At 42.0% G+C, this 20,869-nt stretch overlaps 1 protein-coding gene across 1 annotated transcript in view; it reads right to left on the bottom strand.

Annotated features, from left to right (window-relative positions):
- The window catches only part of LOC124159696 (proline-rich protein 36-like), an 836,869-nt gene that overhangs the window by 281,211 nt on the left and 534,789 nt on the right, over nucleotides 1-20,869 (bottom strand). Inside the window, exon 5 of the mRNA XM_046535606.1 lies at nucleotides 122-148. Within this exon, the coding sequence (XP_046391562.1) occupies nucleotides 122-148 (27 nt within the window). The remainder of the gene's footprint in view (nucleotides 1-121; nucleotides 149-20,869) is intronic.

The raw sequence follows: 20,869 nt of genomic DNA, 5'->3' as shown, positions 1-20,869 counted from the left end.
TGATCTGGCTTCCATAAATAAGGATGCAATATTACAGTGCAAAAATAAACATAATTGATAAAAGTAATAAACCAAAGAGAGGTCATACTTGGTGAAAAAATTATAAATGTACATGACTCACCTTGTCGTCTTCACTCTCACTATCACACTGTAAAAAAAGCAAAAAAACAAAAATTAATTGGCTGAATTTACTGTTTACAAAATAAAAATGTATACATGTCATGATCTTAAATCCTGAGCTACAAAATAAAAGCCACTGCAACGTCGGCAATCAACGTCAGCGACGCTCACGTTAATAAATAAAGGAAGTGGTATGGCGACAGCGCACGGGCGAGACTCAACTGTCATCACCGGTAAGGGGGAGGAGACCGAGCGGTCATCAATTATGGATACAAGCGGGAAAGAATTGCCCCGCACAATGCAAGCCCACGAAACGTGAGAACCGCAGGCTATTCCAGCACAAAAATTCGACAGTTAACCCGGAGTAACGATCCCGTTGCACTAGCCTCCGGCGCGGTAGGTTATTGCCCCGTGTCCAGGGGGATAATTACACAAATGGCCGCGTGCGTATGGAATACGGAGGAATCAAACTCCACGAGCCCCGCCAGCAAATATCAACGTGAACCGGCAATTTAAGTTTTATATTTTTCCACGGACCAAAAGGATGCACACGTGGGAATACGGAGAAAATCAACGGCCCAGAATGCAATCCAACAAGGATCCGTTCAGAAAATGTTTCCGATTCAAGGAAATTGTTATCAAATGAAATATAATATAAAGAAATTACCGCAACATACGAAACGTAAGCACGAGAATGGAAAAAAGGGAAAGGCATTATAGAAATTATAAGATTTAAAATGTACTTAAAACAAATATACTTGTAACAATATTTAGGACCAAATAGACACATAAAATCACAACACATGCAACTTGTAGCACTCTAAAATGAGGAAAAGTAGCGAGGTAAAAATAGTCATTCAAAGAAATCAAATGCAGCTATGTAAGTAACTTTCTAAACAGCCTTGATCCACAAAGTTGGAATTAGAGAGAATTAACCATGGCCATTACACTAATGCATACCTATAAAGCTGTCGTATAGCGTTAGTGGCCATTTTATTATCAAACAACTTCTCCCTTAACTTTTTTGAATGAAGAATTGATTGCATAACCTAATCAAGTTGAAATTAAAAACTGTGCAAGGAAATATCAACAGCTTTATTTGCCAAAGCTATTTCGCTCTTGGGTCATCGTTGGATTTGTCTACAAGCAGTGGATGAAGAATTCAGTACCACTGTAACATTTAGCATATGACCGTTGACGTAACTTTTAAGGGTAAAAGGTAACTTGATTTATTTAATGAATAATTAAATAACCTTAAAAGGAGTGGATGCCTTCTGCACGCGACGGATTAGATCTAGGGTACTTACACGAATGATGATGCGAAGAACAGAGAAAAGAGAAGAGAATGAATGGAGAAGAAATAGTGGATGATGACAAGGAGGCGGCTGGAGGGTTCCGGCTCGCAGAGTAAACTCTTGGGGTGCAGCGAACCGCGGAAGGCCAATAAATTACACCTCCCCTTCCTTTTTTTTTGTCCCACTTTGTGGGCGTCGGGGGTGAAGGGGTTGAAGGCTTTGCGGAAAGGAAGAGGAGGTGCTACAGGGATGTGGGTAATGGGAGCTGGTGAAGGGAAGAAAATAAGGGATCTCTCTCTCTCTATCCGGACGCGAGAAATCTGCGAGCAAATTTAATGCAAGGAGACATGAAGAAGAGGATGCCAGGAAACAAGGGAGGATGAAAAATGTTGGTGAAGTAAAGGAAGGTGATACGAACGAGGCGAGGAATCAGGATGAGTGACATAGGCAAGAAACGCTTAGGAATGAGCGAGATAAATTGTTATTCCGTGGAGGAAATGATAGTTCGAGGAATAAAGTCAGCTTTATTGTGGAGAGATGTCGTGGACCATAGCATCTAATGATCAACGAAGATATCGTATTGATCTAAATGATCATAATCCATTCTCTAAGCCATTTTCTGACTAATCTAGTGTTGTCAGAGTCTATTGTCGGACATTACACGGCAATTGGAAGAGGCAATATTATCCACGGACTTCCACACCACTCCAGTATTGCCGAATGATAAACAAAATGTCGTACTGACCACAGATTTTACTGTAGCAGCTTACTACACATATTTCGATTGTTCGACACAATCATCATCAGGTTATCCTCAACTAATGTTAGTACTTGATGATGATTTTGTAACAATCTAAACACGTGTACTAAGCTGTTATAATAAAATTTCTGGGCAATACGCTACCTTAGTTGATTATTATAATTCGAGGAGAGAAAAAAGTAAAGGCCGCTTTTACCATAACATCGTCCCTTACAAGATCTTTGACTCCACGCTTACATGTCGCACTCCATCATAATTATTAGAAAGGTAAATACGACGGGTTCCCATCATGTGAAAATATAATTTTTAGACAGTCAATGTAAACCAGCAATCAAGCTAAACTGGCTAGTTTACTTGGTTAAAATAAGCATACTCACCATGCGCGGCGTAGCGTTACATTTTTAATTTTCACTCATCTATCAGCAAATCACATTAATAGACTAATTCAGTTCACTAATAATTGTTTGAATACTTACTAAAATTCTGACTATAATGAGAGGAACATGCAGAGTGTAATATGAATCCAAAATGTAGCAATTACAACACGTTACAGGTTATTAAAGGTTATAGTGTATATGAGAACTGCAAATTCAAATATACGCCGAGCATTAAGAACAATTTATATTTTGTGTCACACAGGAATGATTAAAAGCAAATGGATAGATTGTGTGAGCAAGGTGGAAGTTTTGGAGAGAGAATTAGTTTGTAAATATTGGGAAGAAAACTTATTCGGCCACGTATTGAGATACGGTGGTTGAAGGACAGGAGTCAGACAAGAGGGCGGAGGTAGGCCTCAGATGATATACATAGAGCCGGTAATGAAGAATGTCAAGAAGAATTATGGTGTTAAATGAATATCTGATGAGAAATTTGAGTGGAAATACGCGAACTCATCCTCAGATTGACGACTGCTGATGATGATGATCATCTATTTTAGAATAATCACCTTTTTATTCTCACCATGAAAAAGCAAGATTCAAGTTGGTGAATCCAGCTGAGAGACTTGACAAATTTGACGAGTTATAAATTTAGATATCCTGGATATAAATTTGAATAATTCATTTCATCTGATACAATAGATAACATTGGTAACTGATGTAAAATATTCCTACCACAACATCAACTCGATATGCTCATAAACGTGGAGAGAATAATGGATAGCGGTAGTCTTACCCATTTCACGATTAGTTTTTTGTTCTTTAGTAAATTGAGGGCTGGCCGGAGAGATCATGAAAGCAGGGGATATGTGCTTGCGGGAGAGGTTGCTGATGCTCGGTCCGAGGAGATCTCTGGAAGGACGCTTACATTTCCAACTTTACGAGGCCGTGCAATCGAATAGTAAGGAGGGAGGAAAGGCAGTTTCCAACCAGGGAAATGCTCTCTTCACTCACCCCACATAAACCAAATGCCACCACACCAAAAGGATATCCACAGTCCAGGCTTATCTCAGTCTTACAGCTGCATTGTTTTAGTGCTCCTAAAACCGGCTCGTGCATCAGAGGCCGGCGAATTCAATAGGATAAAACCGCTAGTGTCCGCTCGGCTAGTTCTCGGTCAGTAAAAAAAATCAAGGAAAGAAGAACCTACGCTACCTGACCGATAGGATTCACGAAAAAAGAATTTCTCAAGGAATTGGGGTCCCTCATTGTTCTCCCCATTTCAGAAAGTCCGTACTTGAGACAATTTGTTCGCAATTATGGGACTCCAAATAATTAACGCGATCCAAACTTTTAATCCGTATTGTTTGAAAAATAATGCTTTCGTTTTAAACATCCGTCGATAACAAACAGCAAAATTTTGGAACGAGAATATGCAGATTATTAAAAAAATATGGTTTTAAATGAAACTTTATCATGATTTCTAAGAAAGTAAATCCAGAGGATTCCGATTATGCGAACAATTCCATTCCGACTATGAAAAATATTCCACACGTCGAAGTTAACTCCAATGGTAGTCAACCATTAAATACTATATATAACACTCGACTCATAGGAGTATAAGCAGTGTTTGCAAAGCACTGCGAAGAGAGTACGATTGCACTGAGGACGTGATCGACCTTGACTCCATCTATAAGCGAATTCAAATTAGATTAACTTTCAGCGAAGTACTTACATCGGCGATGGATTTTGCCTATGGTTATGGACAATGATATCAATACGCAAGCAAATAGCTACGCGACAGCTTGATTTTCATCAATTTATTAATGGTAAAGGATTTAAAATTTAATATCGTTTCAGTGTCTAAAATTTAATTTAATTTGCTCACAAAGAAGAGGATCTAAAAATATTTCTCCTTCGTCTCGAGCATACCTTTTTACTCCATTAGCCACCACGAAGCGTTAAGGCACCCCTGGGAAACTTCTGTGTGGACTATAGTACCAAGATATCGGATTTTCAGATTCTATCGCACTCGGTCAACTACGTCGTGTAGACCAGGCATTAGATCAATCGAGTATTCGAAGGAAAAAACCTCCGAGTGTCAAACCGCAGCCTCCAATACATGCCACGGGAAGGGAGGATATATTTAAGGAACCCACACACACATGCTAAAGAGACTTCCAACCAGGACCCTCGCTTAATAATGTGATTGGGATGGACTATCTCCAACCCCTCACCACCAACCCACTGACTCCTATCGCGTCTCCAGGGGAATACGACTTTGTTCACTCGAGCGTGGGCACATCATCGTGTAAGGAGGAGGGGTGGTCGAGAGTACTCGATGAAAAAAAAGAGTGCGACTGGGGGGGAAGGACGAATGGGAAGAAATGAACAAATCGGTCCAATGGGCGCGTAAAGTGAGAGATAATGGCCATTGAGAAGGCGGAAGGGAGGATGCTGGGTAGTGGGAATATTGGGGAGGAAGGAGGAGGCCTAGGGAGGGGATGTTTCGGTGGGGTGGGGAGGCATGACTCAGACAAGAAGGAGCGAGGGTAGGAGTGTATGCCAGTATTCCATGAGGTTTAGAAAAGTGCGGGCTCATCTTTGTTAAGAGGGGATGATGCAAAGACAGAGTGGGGGAGAAAAGTGGAAAGAGTGAATTGCACTCACGTTAGGGGTTGTTGGGGAGGGAGGTATTTCGGCAGGAAAGGACTTCAGGGGGGGTAAAGAGCTGAGACCTGATACACCCGAAATGAGGGGATTAGGAAGCTGGGGGAGGGAAGAGGAAGGGACTGAAGGCGAGAAATACATAAGCTCACAACATTTCGATTTAGTATGAGCTCTCGAGAGAGTTGGGAGAGAGTAAGTTCACCTAAATGAAATTACAAGTTCGGTCTAAGAGCTTATGATTTATAATTAAAATTAATTAATCAAGTAAATTTATCATTTATCACTCATTACTTATTCTACATATAAATTATTTTTCTCCATCAATGAAAAATATTACTTCAGAGTTGCTTATTGCTTTCAAAATTATCTCTAAATTTCCAAAAGACCGCATTAACTTAACCCACACGCTACATACACTCCCGCTCACATGGTATAACAGCAGGATAACAAAATTCAATATGGCCGCCAATACGACTGACATGGTCGCTTTAGAATTTGCAAGTTGAAAGTTGAAGGAATTCTAACCTATAAAATACAATGCTTACTATATATTGCAGGAAAAATTTCAATGCGAACGGTAAAATGAAAAGATAATTATCCTGTGTCAACCCGCGCCGCTACCATCGCCAGCTTACGTCACGAGAGAAATGCGCAGAAAGATGCGCAAAGTACCATTCCCCGCGATATAGTAGTTGGGAATGGTGTATAAGTATACGTGGAGAGGAAGGGGAAAATGGGGACTCTATCCGCTTCGGTGCGCACTGATATTTATGAGGGCCCTCCCCTTTGCTCATCGAACAGATGGATGTGACGAAGAAGTGGGCACGGTGGGTTTATTGAGGGTGAGAGGGCAGGATTTTTCAGGGAGTAAACACCCTTCTCCCCCCTTCTCTGTCTTCGTAATACCCTGCCACCCCCCGTGGATTAGAAAAGGAAGTGAGCGAGGAAGGGATGTTAGGGCGGGGAGGGTGGATAAAAAGGGGAGGAGCGAATGTCACAGCGGGGTGGACTTCACGAAGGGGTTCTCGGGGGGTGAGAGGGGAGGAGAGTGCGACTAAATACTGCTCCTCACTCAAGGGGACTCACCAGACAGTATATGGCAGGGGTTGCTCCTGAAATGGGAAAGGGACGTAAAAGAGGCGGAAGTAAGGACAGGAGGACAAGTGAGATGTTTTAGAATAAGGGACTCGCGACATGATGTCGCTTGGGTAATAAACGGAGAAAGTGGAGAATGTGCAATGTTAGACGAGAGATATCCCAGGATGATTCGCAAAATTTTCTCGAAAAACAAACTGCCTCAAATGGTAAAATACCACTCTTCCGCACATTTCCCGTCCGGCTAGATCTGGTAGGGTGGAAAACTTTTTATGAGAACCATAGAAGCCAAGTGCAATTTATATAATTTTGGTGATAAGTGTAGATAATGATTGGTGGGGAACACAATATTGTTGTAACAAAGGGATACAAGTTATTCATTGATAAATATGTTTATATGGATTCAATGATTCATTTGCACCCCTTATGGGGTCTTCATATAATTCCTGCTATTCACAATTTTTATTAGCATAAATCTCTACGACAGGGAGTTCCCCACCAATAACAAGTTCGTGTTTCAGGGTCTGTTAAGAAATTCAGACAGAAAATATTGAATAGGCATATTTTGTTTCAAACCAAAACGGTACATTGCTAGTGAAATGCTATTACTGCCTCATGTTGGTGAGCCAGAAAAAGTATGTGGTCAGAGCAAATTCGCGAATATAAAAAAAATGAGGAATAATAATAAAAATGATAATAATGACCACGTTTTTTATTCACAAGCGAATGTTTCGCAGTCTGTCTCGCCTGTTCTCACACCAACTTCTTAAACCACTGCATACATCATGCCCTGAAAGGTGGAATTCGAACCCGTGACCATTGGGCTGGCAAACTAACACACTACCCTACCGGCACTGAAGCCCGTAAAGCAAAAATACCTGCGTCAGAATGACAAGGTGAATCAGAACCCGCGGAAGTGCAGGGTAAGTGGTTGTCGACCATTGGTCGGTGCGCGTGCGAAGGGGATAAAAGACAAGGAGACTCTGAAGGGAAGTGGTGCGTTGAAAAATAGTCCGATGCGGATGATGAGGGTTGAGCGGCACGCGCGAGCGGAGGGATACGTGCGGTTGTTGCAGTGTCAACCTTCGTTGACACGTGCGCTAGGGAGGCGAGATTTACGTCAACTTCCCCCTCGATAGCCAGCCCAACGGAAGCAGCGGCGGCACGGCGCGACAAAAGACACGGTAACCAAGGGTAGGGAACGACCATTTAATTGTTTCGCAAACAAATCACCGTTCAAGTCTACCGGCGAGGGGGGAAAGTTAGGCAGAATAAAAATTAGACAAGCCGTGTTCCATCAATCCCCGGCAGACGTGTCACCCCCACTCAAAAGCTCCCCCATTAAAAACCCTCGAATATATAAATGCATGCTCCGCTAGACCGATATACCGAAATATGCGCAATACTCCATCGGGGTTGAGGGGCTGACAATGGCCGCGCGGCAAAGCCAGTGGTCGCATCTGGAGCGTGGAAGAGTCGGGAGAGTAATTTCTCAAAGTCATGCGGGATGACGTACACAACTGAAGAAGGGAGGTACAGCGAAGGTAATCGTTGCGTTGACGAAGTAATTCCACCGATCCCGAAACTCCGGTTATAAATTATTCAGTTTCACCTTCCCCACCATCTACTTCCAGGCTGACAGAGATCCGTACCAATCCCAGGAAGATTAGGCGGATAGGAATGAAAAACATAGACATCAAGCGACACAGACGAGTCCAACGGGTCACGAGAATCGAATATGATACGTCTAACTAAGGATTTGAATTATTTATTCCCATACCACCGAATACGGCACATATTGGCCATTTTACATCGGGGTATTCAACAAATTTAACAATGATACCTGCACGAAAAGCCATGCCATGGATAGGGGCAACCTGCCCCGGCGGGAATCGAACCCGAGGCCTCTTGTTTGGCAGGCGAGGACTTTAACCCGCCGCCACCGAGGCCAGCAAAGCACCAGCATTGACTCAACCCTCCATTGCCATGAATCATCAAGGTATGCTTACATGTACCACTAGATAGCTGTCGCTTACCTCCCTTCATTCTATCCAAATTGGGAATAAACTGGATTACAAACATTTTTCTCCACTTGATAACACGAAAGGATACTTTTATTATTATAGCATCATTAAAAAAAGTATTTTAAACCAATCAATGTTATAATCATCGAAACTATGTGGAATAAACTACGAAAACAATGAGACCTGACCTTCACCACACCACTACAAACTAACGAGAGTAGAATGAAAGTAAGAAGAGGTATGAAGGCAGATAGGAATCAACATCTACTAGGGTTCCCAGATATACATTTACTGTCGAATAAAGCTTCCAATTGCACTAGCATTGACTCAACAATGCAATGCTATAAATTATCATGGTATGATTACACGTACTACTAGAAACTATAGTTTACCTCCCTTCATTCTATCCAAATGCACTTTCCTTTTCCATCTCATCCCCGCAACCGAACTTCAACCCATATCTCCATATCCCATTACCCCTTAATGCATCCCTTCATCCACTTTATCGTACTCGTTTAAATTTCGGCTTCATTAATTTTCAATTTCTTTGAGTCTCCCTCCAGCTTTAGAGCAGACTTTAAAATCTATTTCCTTCCTTTGCTGCCAGGAACCACATTCCTTTTAAGCGAAACAGCTTCAATTTAGCAGTTCAACACGTTTTCAATGGGGATGAGGGCAAAGGACACTGGCACAGCAAGATAAGAGAAAACCCGAATTTAAATTGAAATGCCTGAGATCTAAAAATAAACATACATTAGCAGATACGTAAAAAGAAAAAAGGGAAAAGGGAGTGCACCTTATTCCAAATCTAAGAGGGAAGTCCAACTTAAGACTGGAAGGGGTACTTTGAAAATTTCTCAACGTTGACTTACATAAACAGTAGAACACTTCAATAATAACACCATTTAAGGCAGTTTTACATGAAGAATTTTGCGAATCCGGCTTGTCCTCCTTCCCAAATTGAACTAAAATCTTTCCAAACTACTAACAGCTGAACATCGGAACAGGAACAGCAACCGTTCGACCATCGTCATTCGACATGACCTTAAGTCAACGCTGCTATACACATCACCATTGTTTCGACTAACGACAACGTTTCGATAAATCGACCCATCGTGCGAGCCTGTTAAGCACCTGCTAGCACACCAGCTATTTTGCTGGATGAAGTTCCGCCAGAAACGATCCCGAGGTGGGGAAGGAAACGGAATGACAAAGGCAAGCGAGGAGATCTTCGAAGGCTTCCGAGGTGAAAAGCGGGACCTCCATGGATCGGGTGACGCTCGGGGAGGGGTGTGACAATGAATGGACGGCGGAAGTCGGGCCGGAGAGATTGCGGGTGAAGTGGAGCGAGCAGGTGACTGAATTAGCGGACCCTCGGAGAGTGATGAGGCGCTGCGGGCCGAAAGGAGGAGATTGTCGGGGGAGATGGGGGTTTGAGCTGGGCGGCAGCGGAGGGATAATGCCCCATGGATGGAGCAGGATTGGAAAAGGGGATTCAGGAACGGCAGGGAGCTTAGCCGGGGGGGAATATACTCCTGAGGGGAGACAGACAGTTAATGGGGATGTATAGAAGAGAGAGAGAGAGAGGTAGGAATGCAGTACGACTGTGAGATGCAGATATAGGTTATATGCCAAAGAAATCCACTGGGCCCATGGAAATAAAAGGTAGTTGCAAAATTATTTAATGCGTTCGACGCATTAACTAATTGTGGCAAAGTGCAACGACCTTTCATTTCAATACGTCGAACTTCTACCAAATCACGCATGAATCGGCTGAACCCACTGGGTTCAGTTAAAGTTACTTTGAAAAATCTATATTCAGGTACGGGTGCAAATTAAAATATTAAAAAAGGAAAAATCGCAATTACCAAGCAGAGTTTAGAGTGAAGTTTTACTTAGATAGTTTGAAAATGTCGTCAAAGGTTACAAACACATGAGAATCAATTAAACGGGTGCTATTTATGATACAATTTTATCAAAATGTAACTTACATATAAATTATAATGATGGATTTCTCTCAATATATCCTGGGCGTAGCGATTGTACAGTTCATATGGGTCACCTACCCGATTCTCACGTTGTTTTGGTTGGTACGGTGGTAAAGAGAGCGTAGCAAATGCTCACTTTCGTAAAACAATGAGTAAATTATAAGTAACAGATGCGTTTTCGAAACGGCATCCACCAAGAGTAAACACAAAGTGTGGAATTTCATAACCGATTACTCACGTTACTACCACTGAGTTACACCCCATCTCTGGCAAGATGATAGAGCGATACATCGAGGGGACTGACACGAGGAAAATGGGTTCATTACGGTGGGATTGAGACCATGGGGCACGCAGGATCTCATGGTAAGCCCGGGCCTGATCCAAAAGAGCCTTCTGCCAATGATATAAAGAAAACATAAAAAAGCGAGAAGCATACGTATGTGGTTCATTCAGAATCCTGGTTTCGAATTTTCCCAGCCTATTTCCCAAAGGAATAACCTCGCACTGAGACGGATGAGCCGTATGGAATCGCAATATCCTCATGCGGGAACAGCAAATATTTCCGAGAAAAATAAAATGAAGGGCGAGAACGCTGTGGCGAAAAAGATAAATCTGTACATGACAACTCGGATGCATCACACAGCTCCGGAGAGTTCATACGTATCGCTGATCTTCCAGATTGAGGAAAGAAGAAAACATGCGTAAATCTTTTCTTTGTTTTTACAGTGAATAAACTTTTGATTTTATTTTGCTTTTAAGATAGTGGGTTGGTATATTGAAATTGAGGAAAGAAAATGTTACCTTAACGGAATAGGCCCGACCGTACGTTGTGTATCATTCAAGCCGAAACATTAATCCAGCATACATTAGTGAGCTGTCTGGGGCACCACTACGCACAGGCCGAGTCGACGCCGATGATCAAACGAACACAAAATGTCGACCAAGCCCTAAATAGCCTTCAGTCACGGTAGCGAGTTTGAAAGGCATGCGCCGAGGACCCGTGCAGAACAGATTGCGAGCAGCAAATAAATAAATAAACAAAAGTCACGGCAAACTAACGACGGAGTGACAACAAATGAATACTGGGAGCGAGGAGGGGGAAAAAACAAAATAAAAGAGGAATCCAATCGAGTCCGGCCGCGGAAATATTACGTAGACGCTTTTAATTAATTTTTCAGAACAATCGTGAGCCCAGGACCGACCCTTGGGGGACACGTACCTACACAAGCTTCCACGAGGGACTAGCAGAGGCGCTGCGGAGCGTCCCGGGGCGGAAAGAACGCGGAAGGAACGAAGAGGGAGAGATGGAGAGACTGTGGAAAAGGAAATGATGGGGAGAGGAAGAAATATAGGGAGATAAAACGAGAGACGGACGGCTTTGGAAGATTGAGAGAGAGAGAGACAAGCCGACGTGGAAGTGAGGGGAAAAGGTTGAGCAAATCTATGGCGGAAGATCCGTGGTGGGGAAAGGGCTGAAAACCTACACACACACTGGAGAATAAAAAAGGGACATAACCACATGGGAGGAAGGAGACCCACTCACACGGGCACAAAGCTCTCGCACCCACACAGCGTTTCCCACATCCACGGGATCGATGTTTTGGGTCGCACTGACACCAACTCCCTCCGGCACGGGATGAGGTTGGGTTGGGAGGAAGTTATGACGGCGGCGCTGGGGGGTTGGGGGTGGGAGGTAGGTTGATGCGGGGGGTGGGGATGGGAAGGCGGGGGAAATGGGAGCGAGCAAAGGCAAGCGGAAAGCCTTCGGTTGAAGTTACGGTCGTTTACCACCGTAATGGAGCGAGGTCCGTCGTAAATGCATTGCTTCCCTCCGACACCACTCACACCCCCCACCCTCTCCGCCCATATATCCGTCCTCACCCCACCATACTCATCACTATCCATCTGTCCCCCTCCCCTCCTCCTCATTTATCCCACCCCCGTCCATCCGCTCTTCCCCTACCCGTCCTCTCCAACTCGGATGAGCGATATGTATTGAAAAAAATATTTAATACATATATTGTATAATAATATGTACATGTAGAGTGAGGTATGTACACATGAAATATGTATACACATTTTTATGCATAAAAATGAAAATCACTACGGTATATATATATTTTTCTCATTTTATTTTCACCTTTTCATTTTTTAAACACCGATTCCTGACAAATTTATCAAAATACAGTTAAAAGATTAATTTTGTACAAGGGTCCGTGAGCTTATTTTTAAACGCCGAAGTGCGACAGTTAATAAAAATACAAGTTTGAAAGCATTGATGAAATGTGATTCCGCGATAATGAAGGAGCTCCACATATCAGGTAAGACTGGCATGAAATCGTTTTGATAATATAAAATAATAAAATCTTGCGGAAGGTACCAAACTCAACGAAAATTTTCCTTTGAAAAAATACATAACAATAAAATAAGTACAAATTTCCTAAACATGAAATAATGGGTGAAACAGGTTGAGCAAATAAAAATTGTTCCGCACATTCAGCAAAGATTTAACTCATTTAAATATTATTCAGAGGGCAAAATCCCATAAATTTATGTCTCAGAAAGTTTAATTTATAGAAATAACATTCTCATAAAATTTAAACCACTATTGAGATTGTCATAAGAGCCAATAGTCTCACATCAAGGGGATTCGAAAATCACTGCGTCAATCATAACCTCTACCGTGGTTTACCTCTCCTAATAGCCAGCGACCTCGACCTTCGCTACTTACTAGTGGTCACCGCAAGGTCCATGTGACTATTTCACCTCGATTCACTTGTTTACCCTGCTCATAATCCATTACAGCCCTTCCGGCAAATGAAGGGAGTGAAAACGAAGGCAGAGATATTGGAGATTGAGGAAGAGGAGGAGGAGTGGAGCCAAGAACCCATCCTTTAATAGAGCCGTTAGTTTACCCAACAGCGTGTACATGAGCGCGTCTCTTTCCCACTCCCTCTCTCCACGGTTGTTCTGACAACATACTCGGCTGATCTCAGCGGCGACCTTCGCAACCCTTCCTCTTCAAATTCCCTCTCGACGAGAGCAAACAACGCAAGGGCTCTCGACAACAAACTCTTCAACACACACCGACTACACACAAGTCACCCTTTTGCACCCCCCGGAGGCCCTATCCATTGCCCCCGCTCCGACAGATCCTCTCATCAATCTCTAAACTAGGACTGGAAAGAGCCGCCCATCGATACGCTGCGGCATCTGATATACCTATTCTGAGAAAATTTGGTTGTACTTTCATAGCCACAGTTAGTATTCGGCAGATTCAGAGAGTATTACCGAACTTTGATATAAAGCCTAAAACAATGATAACCATGCAGTTAATTCTGCACATGACAGGTACAATCACACGTCAAGATTCCTTGAATATTTTTTGCATATTTTTTCATCTCATGATAAACTGTAACCGATGTAAATCATTTGAAATGTAGTGATGGTTTTACCATTCAATTGGCATTTACTATTCAAATGGCAATCGTATTTACTTTTTTACTCACAAATTACTTACTACAATGATATTTATATTAGATAGTATTTACTATTCACATGGAAAATATGCTTGGGCGATCCCTAAAACTGTGAATATAAATAACATAACATACGAGCGCTTATGTTATTTTGGTGGAATTTCAATAACTTTATGAAAATCTTTTAAAATACCTAAAAATAGCGCTGACATTCCTTGCTCCCTAAAACTGTGGTATGTACAAGCGGTCAATTATTTTGCTTGAATTTACCTAAATATACCATTTGCATTCTCCGTGAACATCCCTCCCAATTGCTTATAATACACGCAGCCATAGTTTTAACGTTTTCAAAAAAACCTCACTCGATAAATCAATACATATTAAGTGTAGGCTAACGGTGTCTCCTTCTTTTCTTTAAATTTTGTTCCCACAGCATAATGATACACCGTAAACACACGCTGACCAGAGGAGGATCTTCGTAAAATTTTAAACCTTTCCATCCCACGCTGCCTTTGAAGCAACGCGTACGTGTGCAAACTAACCTTTTGGAGAGAGAAATTTCGGCACTGGCTCCTAGCAGCCCACTCGTACAAACAAGCGTAGAGGAGAAGACCGAGTCGACCTCAACGCCGTTCCCTCGAACACACATCTCTGTATGGCAGCGGCAATGGGCTCTCACCACCGCACAAAAGCACAAGCGCACTCTCGCTGAAATGGGTCCGATGCGTGTGTGCAAACGTGGCTACACGTGTACATACGCGGTATTCAGTGGGTTTTGCACAAACGCACGCCGCTAGGGCGAGCTCCCGCGGGAGACACGGCCGCAAACAAGCAAGAGAAGACCATCCAAAAAACCACAGTGGACATGAATAGAGGGGCCAAAAATGATGAACACACACTGAGGAGGACGGAGGACGAAAACAGGTCGGAAGAGTGTGAGATGTGGGTATGGATGAGAGAGGAATATACGAGATGAATGGCGAGGAAGAGGAAAGATAAAGTGCTGGTCACGATGGGCGAGGAGAGGAAACTTCTAGGTGAGATACCGAGGTGAAAACGGGTTTGAATTACGCGAGTGCTAACCAGGGAGGGGATGCTAAGAACTGCGTCAGAGGGAAGAATAGGTTTATAAGTAGAGAAGGGGGACATATAGTATATACATGGGTGTAAAGGATATAAGGTAAAATGAAAGGCAATGGACCTCACTGGGAATTGAAGAGGTAAGTTCAATTTGGAAAAGGTGGATAGTCGGCGTGATTCGTAACATGATCCATATTAGCGAAAATTGATCTTAAATAATAGTTTGATTTAAAAAATGCTCGTCCTGTCTCTTTGGGATTTAATGCATCCGTGTCAGTTCTATTTCTAGCCTCATTTCGACTAAAAACGTTAGTAACCCATATTGTATACTTCTGGTGGTTGCTCCTAAGAAAGAGGTATTCCCGGTAATGAAAATTTTCTTTTTGATTAAATCGAAAGCGGTAATTTTCCTTTGATGAAAGCTTAAGCGAGATGAATGGTCATATACATAAAAGAAAAGAGAATTAGCTAAATATACAGGTAAAGTTTAAGGAATAAGGAGAAGTTAAAGGCTTACGGTCTCATTCAACTTATGAATGAGAGACATCTGTGCACGATGGTTATCCAAATTTAAGACATCAAGCAAAAAGATTACGAGGAAACTCATGCTACGTTCGCAGTACATTGTCACGTCATTCTTTGATTATTTAACAATCACAGTCCCACAAAAAACTTGATTTTTCTAGAGCGTAAAAATATATCACAAAAATTTCTACCTTTCAGCAAGATAAATATGTACGCCTAAAAGAGAAGAACTGGATATAAAAACCAAGTAGGCTACTAAAATTTCCAGCGAAGGTCAAACGGATAATTATAGGAATAGCACACTCTTTTATAATGGTTAACTCTTTGACGGGCAAATCAATGAAATATAATGCTCACGCAAAGTCATAAATGCGAGTACTTGTGATAACACTGCTCTAAGGGAAGCATTATATTGTCGAAAAACAACTGAACAACTCAAGAAGGGCTATTTCATCAGTTAACAATTTTATGGCCCAAACCTTAAGGGTATTAATACCTTAATAAAATAAAACTTCTCCACGTGACTCATTCCTTTCGTCATTCTTGTTTACTAGCGTACTACAGCGATACATTTGATCCACATAAAGGCGGAAAAGAATAACGATAAACAGCCACCTAATCTTGAGGATTTAACATCCCCGTAAAATATATCTATACAACCGGTGATTTAAATAAAGCCATACCATTTTATTGAACATGATACAGCAGCGATTTGAAAGTCATAAAAAGGATATACGACCTTCCCAGGTCAGTCGCTACAGGAGAGCTTTGCTGTGCATAAAAGCCGCAAAAACGCATGCACAATTTCGGACTCGAAAATACTAATAAATTTGCTTTTTAAGGGGGAAAGATATCATACCGCAATCATTTATATTGAGGTATCAAGAGATGAATCAGCGGGAGATATAAAATAATACTTAAAGCATATGAGCTACACAAAGAAGCCCTTGCGATAAGAAAGTCGCTTAAATTGCAGACCACTGAGAGTTACTCACTTAAAGCATGTACGAGTCCATTCAAATGATTAAATTTCTCACGAGTTCTCCATTCACAAAGGTATATAACTACATGCGCCCTCGATAATGAAATTACACACACTTTAAACCACATATTTCCCGCGCAACTATTCGCTAGGAGCGGTCGATGCCATAAACACATCATAATTTCGCATGGTTATTTATCCGATTACAGCCCTTCGCAACGATATCGGTTTAATCGCAAGCACTTAAAGAAAAAGTAATATAAAGCCGACATGACGTGCATGGCTGAAATTACTCTGAAACTCCGTACTACAGGAGACATCACGAACATATTTTGCAAATAGAGCATGAGAAAGGGTTTAAAAGTTATTAGAACTCAAACTGGTGGGAATAGTTGAATTTATCTGATCACACTATCTGAAGAGGAACGTTGCCGAAAGACAGGGGCTTTATGATAGAGAAAAAAACTGAAAGAAGAGACTTAGTCAAGTCGAGATGAAAAAAATTACTAAATTAATAAACATGGTAGTTGGAATCAGCATGATTGAATTCAGACTCAGCGGGTGGGCGAAGTGATTGCAAAAATAAGACAACCAAGTAGTAAGTAAGAAGGAACACAGGGAAGTGAACTCTAAGCTATTGTAGGAACTGAAGAAAAAATATTATCCTATGACAACCTAGACCTCGTTCAGAGAAAATTTAGCAGAACAGTGACATCGTTACCTTTGCTAAAGTAAAACTTAACATTACTTTTACCAAAAAGCTGAACGATATTTAATTACCGAAATAAACATTACAATAATCAAACCGGTAAGAATAAACGCTTATACCCACTGCGAGGCATTGCAATCACTTAAAAAATTAAAATTGAGTATTCGCGCAAGATCAGCTGGGAAAATAAGGGTTGCGCGTACCACCGACTAGAGTTTCAAAATGCGAAGTTCACTCAAGGTCGATGGAGGAGGAGAAGATAAGCAGTACTATGGCTAGAAGGGAGTCCAAACTTGAGAAGGACAAAGTGGAGAGGCCATCAAAAGGTTTTTACCACCCCGACAGACTTTAGGCACGCAACTATATCCTTGTGAAAAGAAAATTTTCGCCAGCCACTTGATACCATTTCACGAGACGGATAAAAACTCGGGGGTTGACTTGACCACTCCACAAAAAAAAGAGATCCTTTCAGAAGGGCAAAGGCTATAATTCGGTGGGGAGGTTTTTTTTTCAAAGGTCCATAAGTCACCTCCTTCCAGGCTGGCTGGAAGAATGAGTTCACCAAAAGGAGAAGTGGAGAAGGACTTTCAAGATCCATTTGCGAGATTCCGAAAAGCCTTGAAAGGGAGTTATGGCACCGCAACGCTTTCATATTTATTCATGTGGCGCATTATTAACACTCAAATAAAAAAAGAATGCGCGTTTTTATAGGGAGCGCGAGGGTGAGGAAAATGAGAGCCGCGCGACGTAATGGCAGGGAAGGAGACAAATGACAGTCCTTTCGACGGATTTGCGCCGCCCACAAAAAAAAAAACTATCGACTGGTATTCTGCCAGACAGGACGATGGTAGGAAGAAGAAGATGGGATGGTGTTTTTAGAGTAGAACCTTAAGTGGGGACCGGAAACGTCTGTAATTGTCTGCTTGTCTCGCTTCAGAAAAAAACATTGCGCGAGTTATAGCAGTGAGGAGTACATACAATCTACATCTACGCATCTACATACATCTACATATCAACCCACAAGCCGCCTCAATAGTTGTGTGGCGGGGGTGTTAGGACACCAGCCGTTAAAAAAGGGACATAATCAAACGAAATTACGCTTTACTAGGGACACATTTAACTGCAAACAAGAAATTTGTCGTTTAAAGTTGACATATCCATGATTTGGAAAATACCCACGCGCGAGGATCGATATTGAAAAACAGAATACATGCAAAATAATTGGCCAACGTTTCGTAATATTTTTACACCTTCTTCAGGGCTTTAATAATTGCTTAGGGTCCTTTTGAATCATTGTTTAAAGTTTCCACATCTGATGCTCCAAAAGGTGCGTCTCTGTTTGACGTTGTTTTACAGCTTACTCCCTCTTATCCTTTTTCTTGTGCTTGCATTTAATTCTTAAAGGCCGACAGTTTAAGACGCTAATCAACATTAAACATTGAGATGAAGAGAAAGAAAAATAAACAGATCATATTTACCAAAGTTTCATGGAAGCCAACAAGAATCCAACAACCCTATGAGTTCGGTTAAGCCGCAATCCCCCCCCCCCCCCATTTCTTCTCGTGAGACTCCGATTACCGCAGTAACAAAATTAAGAAGAGGGGTAAGCCTACGAATTGAATCGCATGAGACACACTGATTAGGAACACCGGAGGGATATCAGCGCCCCTGCCGGGCAACAAGCGAATTTCCCCGACGAAACTCTACCGCCCCCAATCGGAAAAAACACCCGAAAGCACACACCACCACACGACCCTACGCACAGTAAGGGGGGGGGAGGATAACGCATTACCCCGACACACGCGAACTTTTTTTTTTCTTTCCGAAAAAATTAAAACAATTACCATAAGCGGTCGAGGGCGAATGAGGATGAAAGATAGCGATTCTAAGGGGGATGACGGGATTTTGGCATACAAAAAAAAAATAAAAACAGGGGGGCTGTAGTAGTCCCATTTTATTTCCCCGAATCCCATCGAGGAGTTAAGCCAGGTTGAAATGCGAGAGATTAAAAAATATTAATCAAGTCCGCGGGCAAGGAAAAAAAATAACGGAAGGGATGCTCCGATGAATGGTATTGGGGTGAGCAGGGGGTTGGAAGGGTATCCATGTAAAAGCGATGGGGGAAAACAGCGGACGGGGTTTATTTCACCAGCAGGAGGAATATTCGCGGGAGGATCAGGGGGAATGAAGGGTCGGGGGCTGGGGGGGTGGAGAGAGAGAGAGAGTTAGCATGGGGTCTGGGGAACAAAAGAGGATCGGACGGGCGTAACCAAACAAACAACGACACGTACGTGCGTGTGTGCGAGTGCATTTGTGAGTTCGCGGGGATGATCTCTCCTCCTACTAAATCCCCTTTACCGAAAAATCCTCCCACGATAAAAAAATGCATGTCTCAGGAAATCCACTTTTAAAAGGGACGTAGGAGAACGGGAGGAAAATTATGGGATTGCGCGAAATAATAAGTATGCATACCCACGGGATTCAGCAGCAAAAAAATATGGGGTGGTCGAGGGAGTGAAATATAAATACACAATTAACATAAGAGGAGCGAAATGGGGTTACACCATAAATGGGATGAGGAGAGGATTTTTATATGGACGCGGACATTAAATGCAGGCGGGAGCAGCATATAAAAGGATGCTGGTGGACGAGGAAAGATGAATTGAAAATAACAAGCGGACTTCCCTTCATATTCCGGGGAAGATTACAGTTTGGAAGTTTTCCCGGGAGGTGCGAGGTCAGAAAGAGACAATATGATTCTATAGTCCTAAGAAGGATAGGAGAGAAGAGAAGCCTCATGAAAACCCTAATAAGAAGACGGAACAACCTTATAAGCCACACCTTGAGACATGATGGCCTGATGAAGACAATCGTCGAAGGATAAGTGGAAGGCAAGAATGGAAAAGGAAGACCTCGAACAAAATATATGGAACAAGTAAAGAGAGATGTGAAAGAGAAGAAATACGTAGGTGTGAAAAGAATAGCTGATAGGAGAACTGAGTGGAGAGCTGCGTCAAACCAATCCTACGATTGTTGACCAGTGATGATGATGATGGAGCTCTGTAAGAATAACCAGGTCACAAAGATATGAAGACCGAAGTCAGCATTTGTGAAAAAACTTCTTGCAAGAAAGTAATCTAGAAAACGGCATCAGGTACTGATATGATGACTGGTTTTCACATAAAAATAAAGTGTGGAATTCTATGGAGTTTGAGTTTTCCGATGATAGTTAAAAAAGTTTGGGTGGAAATCAGAAAGTGGCTTAGAATTAAAATCCATTGCCTTAAATCACCAAAATTATCGTGATACGGAACGCCCTTCCTAAACTTACAAGAGACATTTCACATAAACCACCGAAAGTTATTAACAAAACACCATTTGCACCCGAATTGTAAACATAAAAGCAATCTATTGAAAGCTCTGCAAGAAACACCATCTTCTCCAACATTAAGATGATAACTTCGCCGGGAAAGAAAGAGATTTTAGACACTTTTGACTGCCTCGATGCGTTCAACGGAGACCAACGACTTCTATTCACTCGAGGGAGCGAAGATTTTAAAATAAGTCCATTTTCGACAGAAGTTAGCAGTTCCCATTGGAATGTAACCTCAAAAAAAAAAAGAGGTAAGCTAACTTCTAGCATATGTGATTCATATACCTAAACCTTGTCACAAAAAATACTTTCCACGTGGCGTGGAAAACCTTGAAAAAAATCCACGTATATTTCTCACAGGAAATCATAATTCATCACGCTTAAATTACGCA

This window comes from Ischnura elegans, chromosome 5 (assembly GCF_921293095.1).
Source record: "Ischnura elegans chromosome 5, ioIscEleg1.1, whole genome shotgun sequence".
NCBI lineage: Eukaryota > Metazoa > Arthropoda > Insecta > Odonata > Coenagrionidae > Ischnura > Ischnura elegans.
The sequence above is the reverse complement of the archived record's forward strand: the minus strand, read 5'-3'. Positions and strand labels throughout refer to the sequence as shown.